This window comes from Pongo abelii, chromosome 4 (genome assembly GCF_028885655.2).
Source record: "Pongo abelii isolate AG06213 chromosome 4, NHGRI_mPonAbe1-v2.0_pri, whole genome shotgun sequence".
Lineage (NCBI taxonomy): Eukaryota > Metazoa > Chordata > Mammalia > Primates > Hominidae > Pongo > Pongo abelii.
In genome coordinates, this window is record NC_071989.2 from 37562516 (window position 1) to 37585535 (window position 23020).

Sequence of the window (23020 nt, forward strand, 5' to 3'; positions counted from 1 at the left end):
GGAGGTGGAGGCAGGCAGATCACTTGAGGTCAGGAGTTCAAGACTAGCCTGGCCAACATGGTGAAACCCATCTCTACTAAAAATACAAAAATTAGCTGGGTGTGGTGGTGCACGCTTGCAATCCCAGCTACTCGAGAGGCTGAGGCAGGCAAATTGCTTCAAACCTGGGAGGCAGAGGTTGCAGTGAGCCAGGATCGCACCACTGCACTCCAGGCTGGGCTACAGGGTGAGATTCTGTCTCCCAAAAAAAAAAAAAAGAGAGAAAGGAATAGTGTTTTGTTAGCTCTGGTCATTCCCACTCTTCTCTCTTGTTGTTATTACTTTGAAGCATTTGGTTTAGTTATTCTATTTTGTTAAGGAATAATTAAAAAGGACATTACCAACAGTTTTGCTTTATATATTGTGTGCCTTGGGCAAAACTCATGTGTGTGGTTATTCACAGAGAAGGGGGAAGGAGGAGCCAGATAGGTAGCTGAATCCATAAACTATGGAAGGTAGCAGTATCCTTTACTGCAGTGGCTTTCAAATTTGACATGCACCAAAATCTCCTGGAGAGCTTGTTAAAACACGGGAAGCGGGGCCTCATCCCCCACGTTTTTGATTCAGTAGGTCTGGGTTGGGGCTCGAGAATTTGCATTTCTAACAAATTTCTAGGTGATGCTGATGCTGATGCTTCTGGTTTGGAGCACATCTTTGAGAACCACTGCTCTAATGGAAATCAGTAGTCACAAGGCCAAGGAGCCAGGTAGACACTAAGGGAAAATAGTAACTCCCTGTGTAGGTTTTCAGGACACAACATTAGTTACAAGTTTTATCACCTGCTCAACCAGGTATATATCTATATCAATTCTCAAGGGCTTTAACTGACAAAACCAGTTGTTGGAGGACAGCTCTTTCAAGGGTGAACCCAACACCTAAAAAATGTTTTGAAAAAGTCAGTTATTTGCCTATTTAAGGACAGTTTTAGAATCCACTATTATGGGAATGGATCTGCTTAGCCTATTTGAGGTTTTTTTGTTTTTTGAGACAGAGTCTCGCGCTGTTGCCTGGGCTGGAGTGCAATGGTGCGATTTTGGCTCACTGAAACCTCTGCCTCCCGGGTTCAAGTGATTTGCCTCCCTCAGCCTCCCAAGTAGCTGGTGCCCGCCACCACGCCTGGCTAATTTTTTTGTATTTTTAGTAGAGATGGGGTTTCACCATGTTGGCCAGGTTGGTCTCAAACTCTTGGCCTCGCGATTCGCCCACCTTGGCCTCCCAAAGTGCTGGGATTACAGGCGTAAGTCACTGTGCCCGGCCGCCTAGTGGAGTTTTAATGCCAATATCCTTGGACTAACTTGAAAATGAATAATATAAATTCGAAATTTCTGCCTGCAGTACAATTCAAAATAAGAGTTTCTAAATTTTTTTAATCCTTATGTTAAAATAATAAATAATCTCATTTCAGTTGGTTTTTCACCCAATTATTAAAAAACAAAATAGTCATAAAAAAAGAATTCATTTAGCAAAGGTACTATTTGTAGATATTAGCCACTTATTAAAAACATATTTCTATTAAGATTGTTCTTACATTCTTAGATTTAGAACACCTGATATCTGGACCCAGCTGAGTTTTTATTTTACAGATCATAAAATGGATGAAAGTATAGCACAGTAATTAATGAAGCCGTTCTAATTTAGCTTGAAGAGATTTAAAATTCCCAGTGATGGTTTGTATTGCTACTGACGAGCTCATAGACTGGAGCTCAACAAGGTAACCACAAACAGCATCCAGGCAGAGATTTGTAAATCTTCTCCTACAACGAAAAAGACACATGATTAATTATACATTTACAAACATTTCCTCCTACAGGACTTCTTCCCTACCAACTTCTGGCAACTTTAATTCTTACAGAAGAGGAAAGACCATGTGATTAAGTAAATAAGAATAAAGTAAAAAAGAAAACTTAGGGGGTAGGTGGGTTCCATTTGAAGATTTTTTTTTTTTTTTTTTGAGACAGAGTCTCGCTCTGTCACTCAGGCTGGAGTGCAGCGGCGTGATCTCGGCTCACTGCAAACTCTGCCTCCTGGGTTCACGCCATTCTCCTGCCTCAGCCTCCCGAGTAGCTGGGACTACAGGCACCCGCCACCATGCCCAGCTAATTTTTTTGTGTTTTTAGTAGAGACGGGGTTTCACCGTGTTAGCCAGGATGGTCTCGATCTCTTGACCTCGTGATCCGCCCATCTCGGCCTCCCAAAGTGCTGGGATTACAGGCGTGAGCCACCGCGCCTGGCCTGAAGATTTTTACAATGAGAAGAAAGCAGTAAGAGACGATTCCTGCTAATATTCTTTTTCAAAAGAATATCCCTTAAATGGCCAATAATATCACAAAGACATAATTGAAATGTTTTGGTCCTAGGTCACTAATCTAAAGTAGAAGAAATGAATACATTATGTATGTTCAGCTGTAGAAAGGATTTAGGACAAGGGTTGAAAACGGAAAAAACTCCTATTTCTCATACATGGTGATCAATATCATTCAAATAGTTACTGCTAATATACACAAGAGCTTAAATCCCCTGTACTTCTTTACAATTCTCTTATCTTCCCATCTTCTCTTCAAATTTTTTACCCAGGCATTTATTAGAAGCATTTAAAAGCTTTTGCTGATCCAATATTTAATTCATAAGTACCTTTCACAATTTAAAACTTGGCTGGGATTCTCAACATATCTTGTCAATAATACATGTATACAATCCAAAAGGTGCAGTGGCTTCTTCATTCTGTTCCAGAATGGATCCTATGAAGAAATATATGTAATGAAATGTGAGGCAAATTGTGTCAATTGATTATTTAAATCATTTATACTAAAGTAGACATTAGGGTCCATGCAAAACTTATCGCTATTAAAAAGCATTTAATATTACATGGCTACTAAATTATATATCTGATTATAGTTAATATTTCAAACAACATTAAAAACTTATTAATTAACAACACTATGATATTACTTAGGATGCATATTTGATATACCAATCTACTTTGCAGAGCATGTAAATGTCCCGCTTAGGAATCTGAGGTAAGAGAAAATCTTTCTTTCTATGGGTTGTGACACCACTTTTACTTTGAACCTATGCAGATTGAGTCTGACATCATAAAGAGACTAAACTAGCAGTAACAGAAACTTAATTCTAGGTCTGGCTTCACCAGTTACTAGCCATGTGACTTAAGCAGGTTATTTAACATCTCTGCTCTTGTCTTTTTGCAATATAAGATGGAGATGCTACAGTTACCTCCTCATTTCCATCACAGGCTAATGTTGTAAAGCACTGTATGATGCTACTATAAAAGACACAATCTACTTTGACAAGTTTTTATTTGGATCTTTTATCCTTAGCATAAAAATTACAAAACATATAGTCTGATAAGGCTCAGCAGGGTGAGAAGGATCTTTAAGCACTGATATTTTAGATGAGGTTATAGTAAATAAATACAATGTAATCTTGTTCTTTTAAAGCAAATGATGATTCTTAATGTAATGAGTTTAGCCCACACCTTGGTTTAGCCTCTTCCACCAAGAGTAAAGCATATATATTTATTAATATTCAAAAATAATATTTCATTGTAATCATGATATATAGGAAAGCAACTCTCATTATCAGTTTAAAAAGTCAAAAGCATAATTTCCAAGACTCAACCAAGTATAATTAGACTAAGTGATAAGATACAAAAATGCAATCAAAATACCCCACTCGATATCTACAAAGTTACTTAAAGAAAATAATTTTGTTATTTAATATTTTCCTTACCCGTGATTTGAACAACTGATCATAAACTTCTAGTAGTCTAGGTAATGGTACTCCAATTTCATTCATTGTCTGTATTACGAAGCCCACATCCCAGTTCAAAGTACAAACCTGCTGTTCTAAAAACTGTACAATAAAATCTGGGAAGAAAAAAAAAGATCAGAAATTTGGATTTTTAGCTCTTAATACTAAAAGGTAGGTCTTATTCATAACTGAGTAGTTTCTAGGGGGATATCTTCTGAAATCCAGTTCCAGTTTTTTGGGGTGGGGTTTTTTTTTGCTATGTTGCCCAGACTAGAAATAGTGGCTATTCATAGGAGCAACTACAGTGCACGATAGCCTTGAACTCCTGAGCTCAATCCTCCCACCTCAACCTCCCAAGTAAGTTGGGGGTACAAGTGTGCACCATCACTCTCAGCTTAAAAGAAAAAAAAATTTTTCTTTAATAAAAGTAAGATATATACCAGAACAGGCAAATCTAAAGTAGATTAGTGGCTGCCTAGGGATGGAGGGTGTGAAGGAATGGGAAGTGACAACTAATGAGCACAGAGTTTCTTTTTGGGATGATGAAAATGTCCTAAAATTAAAATTACAGAACCTAGAAAACTAAGAAAGATACAAGAAGAAAACAGAGACCATTCACGATCCCAATATTGAAGAGGACTTCACTGATAATTTTTTTTAGTATCAGCATTTAAAAAAAATAAGTTTCCTCACTTTAACAGCTTTTCAGAAAAGGGCAACTGCATCCTGATTTCAGAAATATTAAATGTGTTTTTTAATGCCCCACCCCTAGATTTATTTGACAGTTCTAACTGTGGCCTCATTCTTACTTTTAACTGCCTGTCTTATCATAAACAGTAACAACCAAATTTATAGTTATGGCCAGGCATGGTGGTTCGCGCCTGTAATCCCAGCACTATGGGAGGTCAACGTGGGCAGATCACCTGAGGTCAGGAGTTCGAGACCAGCCTGGCCAATATGGTGAAACCCTGTCTCTATTAAAAATACAAAAAAATTAGCTAGGCGTGGCTAATTCAAGACTAGCTTGGGCAACATCATGAGATCCCTTCTCTATCAAAAGAAAAAAAATATATATATATATATATAAATAAAACATACAAATCCTCCTGCCTCAGCCTGATTAGCTAGGACTATAGACACGTGCTACCATGCCTAGCTAATCTTAATTTTTTTTGTAGAGACGGGGCTTGCTATGCCCAGGCTGGTCTCAAATTCCTGGCTTCAAGCAATCTTCCTGCCTTTGCCTCTCCAAAGTGTTGAGATTACAGGTGTGAGCCACCACGCAAAGCCCACATGATTATTTCTAAATTAAAATTAAAATTCCTTAAAAAGAACTATGTACAATACAGTGTTATTTATTTATTTATTGAAATGGGGTCTCACTGTGTCACTGAGGTTGGAGTGCAGTAGTTCGATCTCAGCTCGCTGCAATTTTCACCTCCCAGGCTCAAGTGATCCTCCCACCCTAGCCTCCCGAGTAGCTGGAACCACAGGCGCATGCCACCATGCCTGGATAATTTTCCTATTTTTTTGTAGAGACAGGGTTTTTCCATGTTGCCCAGGCTGGTCTCGAACTCTTGGGCTCAAGCGATCCATCTGCCTCGGCCTCCCAAAGTGCTGGGATTACACCTGTGAGCCACCATGCCCAGCCACAGTGCAGTGTTTTTTAAAACAACTATCAAAAGTACCAGTTTCACACACTTATAAACATTTATATAAAGTACGTATTTGCTCTTTTATTTCTCTTTATTTTTAGGATCAATAAAATGGTATGGAAAGGGAACCGTTTCAATATTATACCTACAAGAAGTAAGGGTATGAATAAAATGGTTTTATTTCTGACTATGTCCAGAGGGAATAGACCCTAAGTCAGAGATGGTCTGTAAACAAGTTTGAATGCTCATTTGAAAAAATAATAATAATAATAATTAGGCTGGGCACAGTGGCAAACGCCTTTAATCCCAGCACCTTAGGAGGCCAAGGCAAGCGGATCACCTGAGGCCAGGAGTTTGAGACCAGCCTGGACAACATGGGGAAACCTCATTTCTAATAAAAATACAAAAAATTAGCCAGGTGTGGTGGCAGGCGCCTGTAATCCCACCTACTTGGGAGGCTAGGCAGGAGAACTGCTTGAACCCGGAAGGCAGAAGTTGCAGTGAGTCGAGCCTGGGCTCCAGCCTGGGCGACAGAGCAAGCCTCTGTCTCAAAAAAAAAAAAAGTTATATTGTGAGGATTTTCATGTCTCTCAATATTTTTAAATAACACAAAAGTAGTTACTATTCTACTTTATGGATGTATTTATGTTGCTTCTATTGTAGGTTGGCAAATAGCTCATAATTAGCTACCTTATTTAAAAATTATAGCCACCATATCTCATTAAGAAAGGGATTCAAACACTAAGTTTTAACATAATTATTTGCTATTTTAAAGAAAAATATGCCCTCAACATAAAAAAAGAACAGTTGAATCAATCACAGATTACCTATGCACAAAAACATCAACCGTTTTTCTTTTCTCTTCAGAAACTTGTATAGGGTTACCAACAATATAATCATAGTTTGTCAGTCAGCACAATCCTAAGATAGATAATATAAACTTGGAAAGTTAGTCACAGAAAGTTTCATACTCAACTCTCCATTAACAAATTCTGCCATTCTTTGGAAGTCTTTCTGGAGAGGTAGAATTAAAGTGCTGAACTAAATAGCAAAGAAATTCCTTATTTTACTCGAAAGATCATTATTTGTCCATATCAACGGAGAAAACCATCAGAACAGAAAATACGTGACTGCACCTAAGAGCACAGCTTACCTAAAGGAAAGAAGCGTGGTGTGCCAGCATAAATTTTGCCAAGGAGAACAATCTTGAGACTAAGAGCATGCATTCTATCCGAGGAGCTCAATGTCACACTGTCACTCAATTCTGTAACAAAAAGACATGTCATTTGAAACCCAAATTATTTTTAATGTGAAATGTTTACATTGGCTATTTAATTCTGTTTCAAGGTTCAAAATACTTTAGAACAGATAGTCACATTAATATGATTAACAGATTTGGTGTTTCTGTTATTGTCTGAGATACTCTCATGTCTTACCAGGTTACACTGGTTATTAGACTCTGAGGTGAGTGTCTCAGTATCTTTTATAAGGCAGCACAAATAATATAAATTAAATAACCTTTTCACTGAGTATTCTCCCAAATATTCACTTGGGTCATTCTGTGTATGATCATCCTCCACCATACCCAGGTGACTTCCACTTACTCTCTTCTTAGGTATACACAATTTTCATGAGCCACTAGCGGCTTGCATTATATTAGTTACTAGCAGCTTGCATTCCTCCACCAAGTCACTACATAACATATGCTAACATACCTATAACTGAACACTTACCTTTCTCTATGATATCTTGCCAAAGTGTCTGCACCAATATAGGGTCTGAATAACCGGCACAATGAATTATTGCAAGTTTACACTCTGCAAGTTTAAATGGGTCAGCAAATTCCCCATAAAGCTGTGAGAGAAAATCCCAAAATTAAACATCCAACTAGAGATCAACATTCAGAGATTAATAGTGAAGCACTCCTTGAAAATTAAAAAATAACCAAAGATTTTACGTAAAGTTTCTGAAATACGATATAAAGATGTGATGATGTATGTAGCTGGTTATAACTCCATATTTAAAAAGTTAAGGGTATGGGCCGGGCATGGTGACTCATGCCTGTAATCCCAGCACTTTAAGAGGCCAAGGTGGGCGCATCACGAGGTCGGGAGATCGAGACCATCCTGGCCAATATGGTGAAACCCCGTCTCTACTAAAATAAAATAAAAATAAAAAAATTAGCCGAGCGTGGTGGCGCGTGGCTGTAGTCCCAGCTACTCAGGAGGCTGAGGCAGGTGGAGGTTGCAGTCAGCTGAGATCACGCCATTGCACTCTAGCCTGCTGACAGAGCAAGACTCTGGCTCCAAAAAAAAAAAAAAACGGAAGAAGATGTTGCAACGACATTCTATTTATTAATTTTAAAATCCATTTTTTCAAATTTCTGTGGGTACACAGTAGGTGTATGTATTTATGGGGTACATGAGATGTTCTGATACAGTCACGCAATGAGAAATAAGCATGTCATGGAGAATGTCTATTCCTCAAGCATTTATCCTTTTGAGTTACAAATAATCCAATTACATTCTCTATTTTAAAATATACAGTTATTATTGACTATAGTCACCCTATTGTGCTATCAAATAGGTCGTATTCATTTTGTTTTTGTACCCATTAACCATCCCCACCTTCCCCACAAACCTCCTGCAATGGTATTTTAGAACTAGTGTTGTATAAACAATAGGTTGAAGAATCACAGGAATACTGACAAATCTCAAGGTGTTTCAGGGTACCTGGAACTATGTCTAAGAATAAATGAAGAGGAAGGAACTGCTCAGAAAATTACAGAGCGAGAAAGAGGTTTAGAGAGTTAAGCAAAGATAAGTTAGTTTTTCCAAGGCAAGAAGCGAGGCCATAAATAAGATGGTTTTGGTTTTTTAGTTTTTTTTTTTTTTTTTTTTTTTTCTTTTTGAGACAGGGTCTCACTCTGTCACTCAGGCTGGAATGCAGTAGCACCATCGAGGCTCACCACAACCTGGGCCTCCTGGGCTAAATCAATCCTCCCACCTCAGTATCCTGAGTAGATGGAACTACAACCACACACTACCACACCTGGCTAATTTTCTTTCTTTTTTTTTGATGGAGTCTTGCTCTGTCGCCCAGGCTCCTGGACTGCAGTGGCATGATCTCGGCTCACTGAAACCTCCACCTCCTGGGTTCAAGCAATTCTCCTGCCTCAGCCTCCCAAGTAGCTGGGATTCCAGGCGCCTGCCACCATGCCTGGCTAATTTTTGTATTTTTAGTAGAGACGGAGTTTCCCCATGTTGACCAGGCTGGTCTCAAACTCCTGACCTCAGGTAATCTGCCCGCCTCAGCCTCCCAAAGTGCTGGATTACAGGTGTGAGCCACAGTGCCTGGCCTTTTTTGGTATTTTTTTGTAGAGATGAGGTTTCACCATGTTGCCCAGGCTGGAAATAAGCTGGTTTTAACACAGCTCTCATGTGAGGCTGATAGGTTCTTTGTAGCTACTGGCCTGGAGAGAGTAGCTTAGCCTTTTCTAGGAGTCAGATGAAGCAGTGGTGATCTGTCAGCCCAGTGACAAGCTGCCAAAGATGCCTTATCTTATTTGTGGAGATAAAGTAATTTTCCCCAGGAAACAAAAAGCAAAAAAAAAAAAAAAAAAAATTTCTCATTATTAGGTGACTACTATAAAAACTTCACTTGCTTTTTTATTACCTTAGTTATGTCCATCAGCTCAGAATCCAGCTGAGAAACTGCATCCTGTACAGAAGAATGATGGGAATACTGCCTTTGTAGTGTCTCCTGTATCTGAAGTTGGATCCTAGCAACCTAGTTTGGGCAGAAGATAGGATGTCTTAATTTATTTATGATAAATCAACATACATTTGAAAGAATGGATCCTACTATCTGACTTTAAGTTTGCTAAAATAATGTATAAATGAAGATTTCTATCATAATAGGCTAACATCATCATAACAGACATCAACTAAATATAATAGATTTCACAGGAAGTATATTGCGGCAGACTCCTTGCTGCCCACCAATATTTATACCTTCCAAGACTGTAGCCAAATGGTTAGACTATACAGCTCAGCCTCCTCTCCAGCTGCCAATCAGGAAGACTCACCTTGGATTTTTGTGAATAAGAAGCAAACTTTTGTATTTAGACGATGGTATGTTTTTGATTCTCTTAGTTAGGGAATTTTAGCCTACTCTACTTCATACATCTACTTATTTGCTTCCAAAATAAATGGTGAATGTGATGTAATCCACTTGCTGTTGAAACAGTTTGGAAAAACATTTATTTATTATTATTATTTTTTGAGACAGAGTCTCACTCTGTCTCCCAGGCTGGAATGCAGTGGTGCAATCTCAGCTCACCGCAACCTCCGCTTCCTGGGTTCAAGCAATTCTCCTGCCTCAGCCTCCCAAGTAGCTGGGACTACAGGCGTGTGCCACCACCCCCGGCTAATTTTTGTATTTTTTTAAGTAGAGACAAGGTTTTGCCATGTTGGCCAGGCTGGTCTCAAACTTCTGACCTCATGATCTGGCTGCCTCGGCCTCCCAAAGTGCTGGGATTACAGGCGTGAGCCACTGCGCCCAGCTGGGAAAAACCTTTAGAAATGCCAAAGAGAAAACTTCTAAATTATAGCAATGTTTTTATGACCCAAGTGCATCCTTAAAAATCTTTAAGATTTATATTTAAACATAAAAATAAATATAAACAGACAAAAGCAACTAGAATAATAATGACTTCTCAGACCTATTACTTACCAAGGGAAGAATGGAATGTGGAATAACTATGTGGCTAGTACTCAACGTGGACACAGCTTAAGATCTTTAGCGCTTACCTCCATTTTTTCTTCCAATTCATGAAGGAATTCACCATCGGCAGCTATTGATGAAATGGCAGTGGAACTTTTGGCACTAAGAATGGCTCGAGCAATGTACTCTAGTCGCTGCTGAAGTGAAATTTCTGTGCTAGAAGGGAAAACGCTTATTTTTAGTTACACAATTTCTTAAGGACTGATGATACAAATACGTCAATTAGTATGTACTGTTTCATACCAAACACACATAAAAAGCCATCTGAAACTTGAAAAAAAATCATTAGATTTAAAAAAAAATCTATTTCAGATTTCTAATAAGAGAGATCCACAATTTTAGACAACACATAAAGAAATACATTTATGTCTAAAAAGTAACATCCTATTTAAAAAATTTAGGTCAGTATATTAAAACTTAGATTCTTCTAAAATTAAAGAAAACTGAATGTAAGTACATATAGCTCAGTTTTGAATCATTCTTCACAATAAGAATATTATGCCATACCTATGCATGTCAGCCAGTCTGGACAGTACACGAGCAGCATTACTGAAACTTCTGTTCTTCTCGTAATACCGCCAGAGTAAATCCATATAACGAACTCTGTTTTGATCAACTTTGGCCATTCGGACTAGATGTGGCTCCAGAAATGGAGAAGCAACCTAGAAATTATATAGTTATTCAGAAAAATTTTCTAACCACCTACAGATAATGTTCCTGATAAGGAAAATATAGTATTTTTAAGTCAACTACAACTTTGCCTTGTTTTATGAAAACAAGCAAAATTATAATCCAACACTAACAGATAAAAGAGAGGGCAAATTTTCTTATTATAAACAATTTTTGTTTTTACCACAGTTAGCATGAGAGTTTCCAAAACAATTCTATTAGATTGATAACAATAATTTAGTAGGCTGGGCATGGCGACTCATGTCTGTAATCCTGGCACTTTGGGAGGCCGAGGTGGGCAGATCACGTGAGCTCAGGAGTTCGAGACCAGCCTGGGCAATATATGGCAAAACCTCATCTCTACAAAAAAATTAACTGAGTGTGGTGGCGCGGGCCTACAGTTACTCAGGAGGGTTAGGTGTGAGGATCACCTGAGCCTAGGGAGGTCAAGGCTACAGTGAGCCATTATCGTGCCATTGCACTGCACTTCAGCCTAAGCTACAGATTGAGACCCTGCCTCAAAAAAGAAAAGGAAATTTGGCCGGGCACAGTCGTTCATGCCTGCAATCCCAGCACTTCGGGAGGCTGAGGTGGGCAGAGCACCTGAGCTCAGGGGTTTGAGACGAGCCTGGCCAATATGGTGAAACCCCGTCTCTACTAAAAAGATATAAAAATTAGCTGTGCATGGTGGCAGGTGCCTGTAATCCCAGCCACTTGGAAGGCTGAGGCAGGAGGATCGCTGGAACCTGGGAGGCAGAGGTTGCAGTGAGCTGAGATCATGCCACTGCACTCCAGCCTGGGCGACAGAGCCAGACTCCATCTCAAAAAAAAAAAAAAAGGAAATGTACTATAAAATTACAAATTTTTAAATAAACTTTGATAACACAGCTATTGATTCCTAGACATTGAGCTTGAAGGCATTATTGAAATTATCGAATGCTATGTATTCATTAAATAGACTGAGGAACACTGAAACTTAGGGTAGGTAAAAGGACATATCTGAAGTCACATAGTGACCTAACGGCAGAGTTAAGATGACCTACAGGACTCATATTCATAATCCAGTGATTTCTACCCCGCAATATAAACTATCCCAATCAGCTTCGAAATAACAAGAAAATTGGAGCAGTAGCCTACTTTGCCCCTTAGGAAAAGATATTGCATTACTCAGCTTTATACTAACATCCAATAGTAGGCATGGGATGAGAAACTGAATTTTTTACATCTATGTATGTGCTTAAATCATTGAGTTCTGCTCCTTAAGAATAATTAACACAACTGCAATAAAAAAAAGATTTACCTGTAGCAGCTTATCTGCAAGGTCAGCTTGTATTAGCCAATTATAAAGGGCAATACTAAAGAGCTCATCCTTGGATCGCTGTGACAATTTAAGCATTTGTTCAAACTAAAATAAAGAAAATAGTAAAAATTAGCAGTTAAAGGCTCTGTTTCTGGGCAACACAACCCTTTAGCCCTATAAACTCCAGTAAGAAATCAAGAATCCTTACATGATAACTTCTAAGAACTACCACCTTTCCCCAAGATGACGGTGCTACCATTACCATGGAGAACTTCTAAACAGTGTATTCTCAGAATGAAAATATACTATGTCCCTTACATGATGTCCTGCTTCTTCATTACTCAGCATATTTGGATCAGATGACAACACTGGAGGACCAGGTTTTTTGGGTACACTGGGAGACTGAGGAGCGGCCTTACTTTGATTTACCAGTTCTTGAAGTGTGTCTGTAATGCATTTGTAACTGTTTAATCTGAAAGAAAATGGAAAAGGAACAATTACATTATTTAACTAGAAAGCAAATGATGGCAAGTGTGGTGACTCACGCCTGTAATGCCAGCCATAGGGAGGTCAAGGTAGGAGAAGGGCTTGAGGCTGGGAGTTCAAGACTAGCCAGGGCAACAGAGTGAGACCACATCTCTACAAAAATACAAAAAATTGGCTGGGCGCAGTGCCTCACACCTGTAATCCCAGCACTCTGGGAGATGAAGGCAGGGGGACTGCCAGAGGTCAGGAGTTTGAGACCAGCCTGGCCAACCTGGTGAAACCCTGTATCTGCTAAAAATACAAAAATTAGCCAGGCATGGTGGTGTACGCCTGTAGTGCCAGCTATTCAGGAGACTGAGGCACAAGAATTGCTTGAACCTGGGAGGCAGAGGTTGAGGTGAGCTGAGATCATGCCACTGCACTCCATCCTGGGCGACAGCAAGACCCTGTCTCAAAAAACAAACGAACAAAAAACAAAACAAAACAAAAAATTAACCAGGCGTGGTGGTATGCACCTGTAATCCCAGCTACTTGGGAGGCAGAGGCAGGAGGATCACTTGAGCCCAGGAATTCAAGGCTGCAAGTGAGCTATTATCATGCCACCGCACTCCAGCCCAGTCAACAGAATGAGGCCCTGTCTCAAAAACAAAAAACAAAACCCCCCAAAAACAAAACAAAACAAACAACAAAAAAGAAAGCCATTGATTTACCTTACCTAAGTATATACAAGGATTTCAAGACTATTTGGCAGAATAGATGTACATATTTGGCATTTAAAATAATACAAACCATATACTTTTTCAATAAGTTTGAGAAGTGTTTGGTTAAACATAAAAGCGTAAAGTCATTAAATATAGTAATAAAAAAATATGTTTTCGCCAGATGTGGTGGCTGACACCTCTAATCTCAGCACTTTGGGAGGCTGAGAAGAAAGGATTGCTTGAGCCCAGGAGTTAAAGACCAGCCTGGGCAATATAATGAGGCCCTGTCTCTACAGAAATTAAAGAGATAAAAAAAATTAGGCGAGTGTGGTGACATGTGCCTGTAGTCCCAGCTACTCAGGAGGCTGAGGTGGGAGGATCACTGGATCACTTGAGCCCAAAAGGTCAAGGCTATAGTAAGCTATGATGGTGCCACTGAACTCCAGCCCAGGAGACAGAGTGAGGCTTTGTCTCAAAAACAAAAACAAAAACAAAACAAAACACCCTCCACATATATGTTATAGACAGGTTATATATTTCTTTTTTGTTCTGAGACGGAGCCTTGCTCTGACGCCCAGGCTGGAGTTCTGTGGTGCAATCTCAGCTCACTGCAACCTCTGCCTCCTGGGTTAAAGCAATTCTCCTGCCTCAGCCTCCCAAGTTGCTGGGATTACGGGTGTGCACCACCACGCCTGGCTAATTTTTGTATTTTAGTAGAGACAGGGTTTCACTATGATGGCCAGGCTGGTCTCGAACTCCTGACCTCATGACCTGCCCACCTCAGCCTCCCAAAGTGCTGGGATTACAGGCATGAGCCACCGCGCCCGGCCTATATTTCTTTTAAGGACACACATTTCCTTTTTAACAGTCTCAACAAATTTGGGAATACTTAAAAATTATCCTTTAAAATGAAATCCTACCGGACACGGTGGCTCACGCCTGTAATCCCAGCACTTTGGGCAGTTGACCTTTACACAAAGCGGCCAGACACGGTGGCTGATGGCTGTAATCTTAGCACTTTGCAAGACTGAGGTGGGTGGATCACTTGAGGTTAGGAGTTCAAGACCAGCCTGGCCAAAATGGTGAAACCCTGTCTCTACTAAAAGTACAAAAATTAGCCGGGCGTGTTGGTGTGCACCTGTAATCCCAGCTACACGGGAGGCTGAGGCATGAGAATAGCTTGAACCTCGGAGGCAGAGATTGCAGTGAGCCAAGATCACACCACTGCACTCCAGCCCGGGTGACAGAGCAAGACTCTGTCTCAAAAAAAAAAAAAACATAAAACAAAAAACTTTATGCAAAGAAAAGTCTGTATCCATAAAGATGACAATCTGCTAAGGTAATGGAATGCACCTCTCTTGGAAGGCCTGAAGTCCAACTATGTCTTCTTCTGGTTCTCCATGTTTATAGAAATGAAGCCCAAGACCTTGAGGATCTTTTTTCTCTGCAGCCGTAAGAGAAAGTTCCACCACACCCTCATAAAATCTCACTGATGGGAAAGAAAAGAATGAAGACCTATGACTTACTACTAAGTTGGATACATTTTTCCTTAGCTGGCACATGAAAATAACGATCAAGATTATGTCTCTACTGTACAACAGTCACCCTGCTAACATAAAATATTTCTGATAGGTCTTCAGAAGAAAAAGGTCTTAATACACCTAAAAGGCAACTGTTAAATATATTTCTTTATTGGGGGCCAGGTGTGGTGGCTCACGCCTGTAATCCCAGCACTTTGGGAGGCTGAGGCGGGCAGATCACAAGGTCAGGGGTTCGAGACCAGCCTTACCAACATGGTGAAACCCCACCTCTACTAAAAATACAAAAATTAGCTGGGCCTGGTTGCACGCGCCTGTAATCCCAGCTACTCAAAAGGCTGAGGCAGGAGAATCGCTTGAACCAGGGAGGCAGAGGTTGTAGTGAGCTGAGATCGCACCACTGCACTCCAGCCTGGGCGACAGAGCAAGACTCTGTCTCAAAAAAAAAAAAAAAAAAAAAGTATATATATATATATATATATATATACACACACACACACACACACATATGTATATAAATAAATATATATATAAATAATATATATAAAAATATATATATTTCTTCATTGGAAAAAAAAGATCGTATTTCAAATAACAAAAAGGAAAGTTTTAGTTCCCTACTGGGGGAAAAAAAATACCTTGGGATTCAAAATAATACCTGTGCAAATAGTCATAGCCTTTACATTATGTTAGATTTGATTTAACGTAATTTTTTAAAAAGTAAGCAGATTATACCTTAAAACTCAATAAAAAATTTTAAATATGTGAAAAATAAATGTAATCCAGAAAGCAATCTAAAACATACAGTAATGGAACTGGACAAGAACTGAAACTCTAATGCTAAAAAGTTATATATTTCGGCTGGGCACAGTGGCTCACGTCTGTAATCCTAGCACTTTGAGAGGCTGAGATGGGTGGATCACCTGAGGTCAGGAGATCGAGACCACCCTGGCTAACATGGTAAAACTCCACCTCTACTAAAAATACAAAAATTAGGTGGGCGTTGGCCGGGCGCGGTGGCTCACGCCTGTAATCCCAGCGCTTTGGGAGGCCGAGGTGGGTGGATCGTGAGGTCAGGAGATCGAGACCATCCTGGCTAACATGGTGAAACCCCATCTCTACTAAAAATACAAAAAAATTAGCTGGGCATGGTGGTGGGCAGCTGTAGTCCCAGCTACTCGGGAGGCTGAGGCAGAATGGCGTGAACCTGGGAGGCAGAGCTTGCAGTGAGCTGAGGTCGCGCCACTGCACTTCAGCCTGGGCGACAGAGCAAGACTCTGTCTCAAAAAAAAAAAAAGTTGAAAAAAAAAAAAATTAGCTGGGCATGGTGGCGTGCACCTGTAGTATCAGCTACCCGGGAGGCTGAGGCAGGAGAATTGCTGGAACCTGGGAGGCGGAGGCTGCAGTGAGCTGAGATAGTGCCACTGCACTCCAGCCTGGCTGACAGAGCGAGACAACGTCTCAAAAAAACAAAAACAAACAAACAAAAAAAATTGTACATTTCAAAAGATAAAAAGAACATTACAGCTTCTGCAGGTCAGTGTAGTCATCAAATATTGCAACACAATGATACCACATTCCTACGTCCTTTCACTTGGCCTCTGATGTTGAAAGAAGATTTGCATCTGGAAAGTGGCTTTTCATCATTAGCTCGCTTCGTTCATACACTATCGTTTGTCTTCTGAGTTGAGTAAAAGATAAAAGAAACATTTTATTTCTCACCTTGTCTATACTGAGCACAAACATTGGAAAGGTCCACTTGATTGCTAATTTTTTGATATTCCTTTAATGATTCCCTTAACATTCTTTCTTTTTCAGTCTTATTTTGAACTTGTCGGGAACGCTGGAGAAGCTCATTTGCCTAGAAGTGGAGATAAGAAGAACTTAAAATATATAAAATCAAGCAGACAGATGATGCTGTCAACTAAGTTTTAGTCTATGTCTAAATTTATATATGGTTATCCATTAAAATGAAAACAACTCTACAAACTTACTTCTTAATTTTAGGCAGAAAAGTTTTTGACCAAAGATTCCTAGCTATTCTTAATTCCTCTCACAAATATGTTAAGCAAGAGAGCTTTTGTCTGGTAATTCTCTTGCCTAGTCAATACATTATTGGGCAGCAGGCAGTCCATGCAACACTCATTTATCTATTTTTTCCACCTGTAGGAAAGGATCAATAAAAATGCCTCCATTAACTCTAATTCACTAAAGGATTTACTTGAAGTTTTAGTACTTTTCCTTAAGCTAAGGAGATAAATTATTCCCTAAATTTCCTTAATTTCTAAATTTAGTGATTTTTCTTAATTTCTCACCTTTGGTTTTTTAATATGGCCTAGAAACACTATCAGATTCTTTATGGGCCAGGCACAGAGGCTCATGTCTATAATCCCAACACTTTGCAAGGCAGAGGCAGGCGCAGGTCAGGAGTTCAAAACCAGCCTAGACAACATGGTGAAACCCTGTCTCTACCAAAAATATAAAAAATTAGCCGGGTGTGGTGGTGCACACCTGTAATCCCAGCTATTTGGGAGGCCGAGGCAGGAGAATCACTTGAACCTGGGAGGTGGAGGTTGCAGTGAGCCGAGATCGTACTCTGTCTTAAAAAAAAAAAAAAAAGAAAAAAAAATATTCTTTATGAAAAACTTAAAGGAGGGCTGGGCATGGTGGCTCATACTTATAATCCCAGCACTATGGGAGGCTGAGGCAGGAGGATCACTTGAAGCCAAGAGTTCAAGACCAGCCTGTGCAACAAATCGGAACTTGTCTGTATAAAAAACAAAAAAATTGGCTGGGTATAGTGGTGCACACCCGTAGTCCCCAGCTACATGACAGGCCTGCTTGAGTCTAGGACTTAGAAGCTGCTGTGAGCTATGATCACAGCACTGCACTATAGCCTAAGCAACAGAGTGAAACCCTGTGTCAAATAAATAAATAAAAATATTTTTAAAAAGAAAAGCTAAGCTTAAAAGAGTATACACAGGTTTTAAGAAGCCACATATTCCAACCCCTGTCTTAGATGAGGATGCTGAGACTAGGAGAGGTTAAGAGATCTAACTGACTGAGGTCCTATATTAAGTGAAACAAGATGGTTCATCATACATTATACCTCTTATAACAAACAATGAAATAGGTAATAAAGTATCATACCTTAGAACAAATTGCATCATCAGTGCTATATAGAAGTGGGCAGATATCCTGTAAATGTAAACTAATGCCATCAACAGCAGCATTATCTCTGATGTAGCAGTTGATAAGAGAAGCAATTAATGCCCCTGTGAGTTCTTTGTCCCTGATTACAAGATCTTTAAAGGTGGTGATCTTCAGCTGCTCTTGAAGTTCCTAGGAGCATAAAACTTTTCTATCACAATTATAGAAATACCATATTTCTAAACATAATGAAATTATTTTAATAACTTAACCTAAATATTAATAGACTCTATAATTGAAAAGCAAAAATATACTAATTAGTAGAAACAAATTTTTGCAAACTTACATAAAATCATACAGAGTTGGAAAAGAACTTACAGTAGATCTAGTCCAAAACTCTCACTTTCCAAATGAGAAAAGTAAAGCTTAAGTAGAGCCAAAACTAGAGCCAGATCTCCTGGCTTTGGTTATAAAATGGAAAAAACAATCACTTGGCTATATTTGAAAATCTTGGGCTTACATATTACTCCTTCCTAAATACTGTTAGAACTCCATTATTCTAGGCCTTATAGTAATATTGGAGTTTAATCTGTATTGTGAACAAATCTGCTTGTCCAAATGAAGCTCTAAAGTATTGATTTATACTATAGTAAAAGATTCTGTTAGTGATGTGACTGCTATCTCTTTTTTCTAAATTCAAGGAAATATCCAAACTGTGTTAAAATTCTTGAACAAATCTTTAATTTGCATTCATTGAGCATGCCATTGGTGATGTAAGGAAGACAGCTTTGAAGATGGATCACAAAAACATACCCAGGATAAAACCTACCTACAATATATTTATCACTCAATAAAACTCAAAATTATTATTCTACTTGGTATGAAAAAGATAACAGTTTCATAATTAAATATATTAGCTTGAATTTTTAAAAATAAAAAACAGTATGTGTTTAAAAGAAACAAAACCACCAACAAAAGCCACAGCTATTCATTGGACACTAGTGGAAAGAATTAGGAGACTGCCTTCCAACGTTGAAAAATGGTATATGAGAGTCAAAAATTAAGTGTTTCAGAGTAATGAAATATCCATACAGGACAAGGAAAAATTTTTTTTTTTACAGAATTGCAGCTAGTAACTGGGGAAGGAATCACAGATTTAAAATATTATCCTTTTGGCCGGGCATGGTGGCTTATGCCTGTAATCCCAGCACTTTGGGAGGCCAAGGCAGGTGGATCACCTGAGGTCAGGAGTTCAACACCAGGCTGGCCAACATGGCGAAACCCTGTCTCTTACTAAAACTACAAAAATCAGCCAGGCGTAGTGGCACATGCCTGTAGTCCCAGTTACTCGGGAAACTGAGGCAGGAGAATTGCTTGTACCCAGGAGGTGGAGGTTGTAGTGATCTGAGATCGCTCCACAGCACTCCAGCCTGGGTGACAGAATGAGACACTGTCTCAAAAAAAATAAAAAACAAACAAATAAATAAGTAAATAAATATTACCCTTTTGTAATCCTAAATGAAATAATAAATTCCAGCAATGATTATCAATGGATGATTAAAGTCTGATGGAGAATTCCACAATGGCAGTATTAGGCTTACTACTTGAATCCAGCAATCCATCTTAGTATCACTAAAAGAAGGACAACGAAACCTTTTGTGTCTTCTAACAGTCTGATGAATAAACCACTACCTATGAAGTATTCTATTCTTCCTCAAAAAAGGACCTGAACCGAGTCAAGCCTATATAATAAACTTTCATTTTATAGAAAATGCAGGAGATAAAGGAAGAAGCTCGCTACAAAGAGGATTAAAAAAAAAAGCCTTAGAATGTCCTTAGAATGCTGGACATTTCTACTGGATTGATGACTGGATTTCTACAAGGCAACAGCAAGGAAAAGAAAAAGGAAAGAGTGCTTCAGACTGAACCAGATGAAAGAGAAACAACAAATTCCATGAGCAAACCCACTAAACTGTTTAGATCCTGATTTGAATGAACCAATCTGTAAAAAGACATTTTTAAGACAGATTTTGCTATCAAATATTGATAGTTAATATTGGTAACTATCCAGCCTAGGAGATATGGTGAAACCCCATCTCCACAAAAAAATACAAAAATTAGCTAGGCGTAGTGGTGTGTGCCTATAGTACCAGCTACTCGGGGGGCTAAAGTAGGAGAATCACTGGAGTCCAGGGAGGTCAAGGGTGCAGTGAGCCGTGATCATGCCACTGCACTCCAGCCTGGGTGACAGAGAGAGACACTGTCTCAAGAAAAACTGGTAACTGATCATGACATTGTTGTTATTCAAGGAACTGTCTATTTTTTTTTTTAGAAACACAGTATCTTGAAAATGCTGAATGAGTCAAATGTATATGGGAGTTACAGTTTTTGCTCTACTTTTGTATACGTTTAGAAATGCTCACAATTAAATAAAAGGTAGGAATAAATTTCCTCTATATATTCTATCTAACATTTAGATTAATGTTGATTATCCTTATCCTTAGAAAGGATTCAAATGTGAACATCAAAAGAAATACGAACCATTTATTTCCTACAGTGATAAATATCCTCCTTTAAAGTAGAGCAGTTGCCGGGCATGGTGGGTCACGTCTGTAATCCTAGCATTTTGGGAGGCCGAGGTGGCTGGATTACCTGAGCTCAGGAGTTCGAGATCACCCTGGGCAACACAGTGAAACCCCGTCTCTACTAAAATACAAAAAGTTAGCTGGGTGTGGTGGTGTGCACCTGTAATCCCAGCTACTCGGGAGGCTGAGGCAGGAGAATTGCTAGAACCCGGGAAGTGGAGGTTGCAGTGAGCCGAGGTTGCACAACTGCAGCCTCGGTGACAGAGTGAGACTCCATCTCTTAAAAAGAAAAAAAAAATACATAAAATGAAGTAGGAGCGGTGTGTCTGTGTGTGTGTGTGTGAGAGAGTGAGAGACAGAGAGAGAGAGACAGGGTCTCACTCTGTCACCCAGGCTGGGGTGCAGTGGCACAATCATGGCTAAGTGGCGCCTCAACCTCCCAGGCTCAAGTACTCCTCCCACTTCAGCCTCCCAGGTAGCTGCGACTACAGGCATGTGCTACCACACTTGACTAATTTATTTTTTATTTTTAGTAGAGATGGGTCCTGACATCTTGCCCAGGATAGTCTTGAACTCCTAGGCTCAAGTGATCCTCCTGCCTCAGCCTCCCAAAGTGTTGGGATCACAGGCGTGAGGCATGGTGCCCAGTCAAGAGTATTTAATTTAGGTTGTTGGGCCCTTTGAAATTATAAGCAAAAGTCTGTGTGTCCATGTCGATATGCATTTCTTTAAGGGTAGTGAGAGATAGCTTTTATCAGATTCTCAGAAGAACCTGTAGCTCAAATAAAGGGTACAGTCCACTGTTTTAAAAAATATGTTTTGTAAAGTATGACTTCATTCACATACCCACAAGTAAAAACTTGTGGCTTTGACAAAATGGGTCCCCCAAGTTGGTACGCTTTTGTGCAATCTTCCCATAACATACTAACTTCATCATAATTTAAATGCTTCCCAAAATAATCCCCCCCAAAGCCAAAATACTCATCCAAAAAAATCCAAACATAGTATTAACGGTATAATCATAAAAAAATAAAAAAAACTTACCTTCTGAAGTTCTGCCACAATGACAGTGAATTGATGTTCACAAAGAAGTTTCCATAAAGCCAGAGCCTGATATGATTTTCGAACCAACTGCTGAATTGCCTGAAGTGAAATCTTTTCACTTAGTTGAGCCTCTAATGAGAAAACAAAACTAATAAATTATTGTAAAATAACATAGGTTAAGTTGCATTATTTCAAATAAAAACTGTAGTTAAGGTTGAAATCCCCGTTGTTTTCTTCCTAGCCCCCATTAGAGGCAACCATGATAATCAGTAGTATTTATGTTTTTATCTTCTCCGTGTGTGTGTGTGTATATATATATATATATGCTTCTGTGTTTCTGCAGGTACACATAAACCATGAAAATATTGCTGTGTGGTTCCCTCTCCCTCCCCCTCCCTCTCTTCAGTCTCTCTCTCCTTCTTTTTTCCGTCTCCCTCTGTTGCCAAAGCTGGACTGTACTGCCGTGATCTCGGCTTGCTGCAACCTCCCTGCCTCGGGCTCCTGTGATTCTCCTGCCTCGGCCTGCCGAGTGCCTGGGATTGCAGGCGCGCGCCGCCACGCCTGACTGGTTTTTGTATTTTTGGTGGAGACGGGGTTTCTCCGTGTTGACCGGGCTGGTCTCTAGCTCCTGGCCTCCAGTGATCTGCCCGACTCGGCCTCCCGAGGTGCTGGGATTGCAGACGGAGTCTCGCTCACCCAATGCTCAAATGTTGCTTAGGCTGGAGTGCAGTGGCGTGATCTCGGCTCACTACAACCTCCACCTCCCAGCCGCCTGCCTTGGCCTCCTAAAGTGCTAAGATTACAGCCTCTGCCCCGCCGCCAGCCCGTCTAAGAAGTGAGGAGCGTCTCTGCCTGGCCGCCCATCGTCTGGGATGTGAGAAGCCCCTCTGCCCGGCCGTCCCGTCTGGGAAGTGAGGAGCGCCTGTGCCCGGCCGCCATGCCGTATAGGAAGTGAGGAGCGTCCCTGCCCGGCCGCCCATCGTCTGGGATGTGAGGAGCGCCTCTGCCCGGTCGCCCCGTCTGGGAAGTGAGGAGCACCTCTGCCCGGCCGCCCCGTCTGAGAGGTGAGGAGCGCCTCTGCCTGGCCGCCACCCCGTCTGGGAGGAAGTGAGGAGCGCCTCTGCCCGGCCGCCCCGTCTGGGAAGTGAGGAGTGCCTCTGCCCGGCCGCCCCCTCTGGGAAGTGAGGAGCGCCTCTGCCCGGTCGCCCCGTCTGGGAGGTGAGGAGCGCCTCTGCCCGGCCGCCCCGTCTGAGAGGTGAGGAGGGCCTCTGCCCGGCCGCCACCCCGTCTGGGAGGAAGT

General features: G+C 40.4%; 1 protein-coding gene across 2 annotated transcripts in view; it reads right to left on the minus strand.

Moving 5' to 3' along the window:
- Positions 1-1386: 1386 nt before the first annotated feature.
- NUP155 (nucleoporin 155) overlaps positions 1387-23020 on the minus strand; it is an 82223-nt gene continuing 60589 nt past the window's right edge. For both annotated transcript variants that reach the window (XM_024246989.3, XM_024246988.3), the window contains 14 exons: positions 21721-21851; positions 18092-18283; positions 16664-16802; positions 14757-14892; positions 12535-12688; positions 12217-12321; positions 10755-10909; positions 10274-10403; positions 9138-9251; positions 7196-7316; positions 6616-6726; positions 3787-3923; positions 2671-2777; positions 1387-1793 (listed from right to left, as the gene is read on the minus strand). In XM_024246989.3, the coding sequence (XP_024102757.1) occupies positions 1655-1793; positions 2671-2777; positions 3787-3923; positions 6616-6726; positions 7196-7316; positions 9138-9251; positions 10274-10403; positions 10755-10909; positions 12217-12321; positions 12535-12688; positions 14757-14892; positions 16664-16802; positions 18092-18283; positions 21721-21851 (1871 nt within the window). In that variant the 3' untranslated portion in view covers positions 1387-1654. The remainder of the gene's footprint in view (positions 1794-2670; positions 2778-3786; positions 3924-6615; positions 6727-7195; positions 7317-9137; positions 9252-10273; positions 10404-10754; positions 10910-12216; positions 12322-12534; positions 12689-14756; positions 14893-16663; positions 16803-18091; positions 18284-21720; positions 21852-23020) is intronic.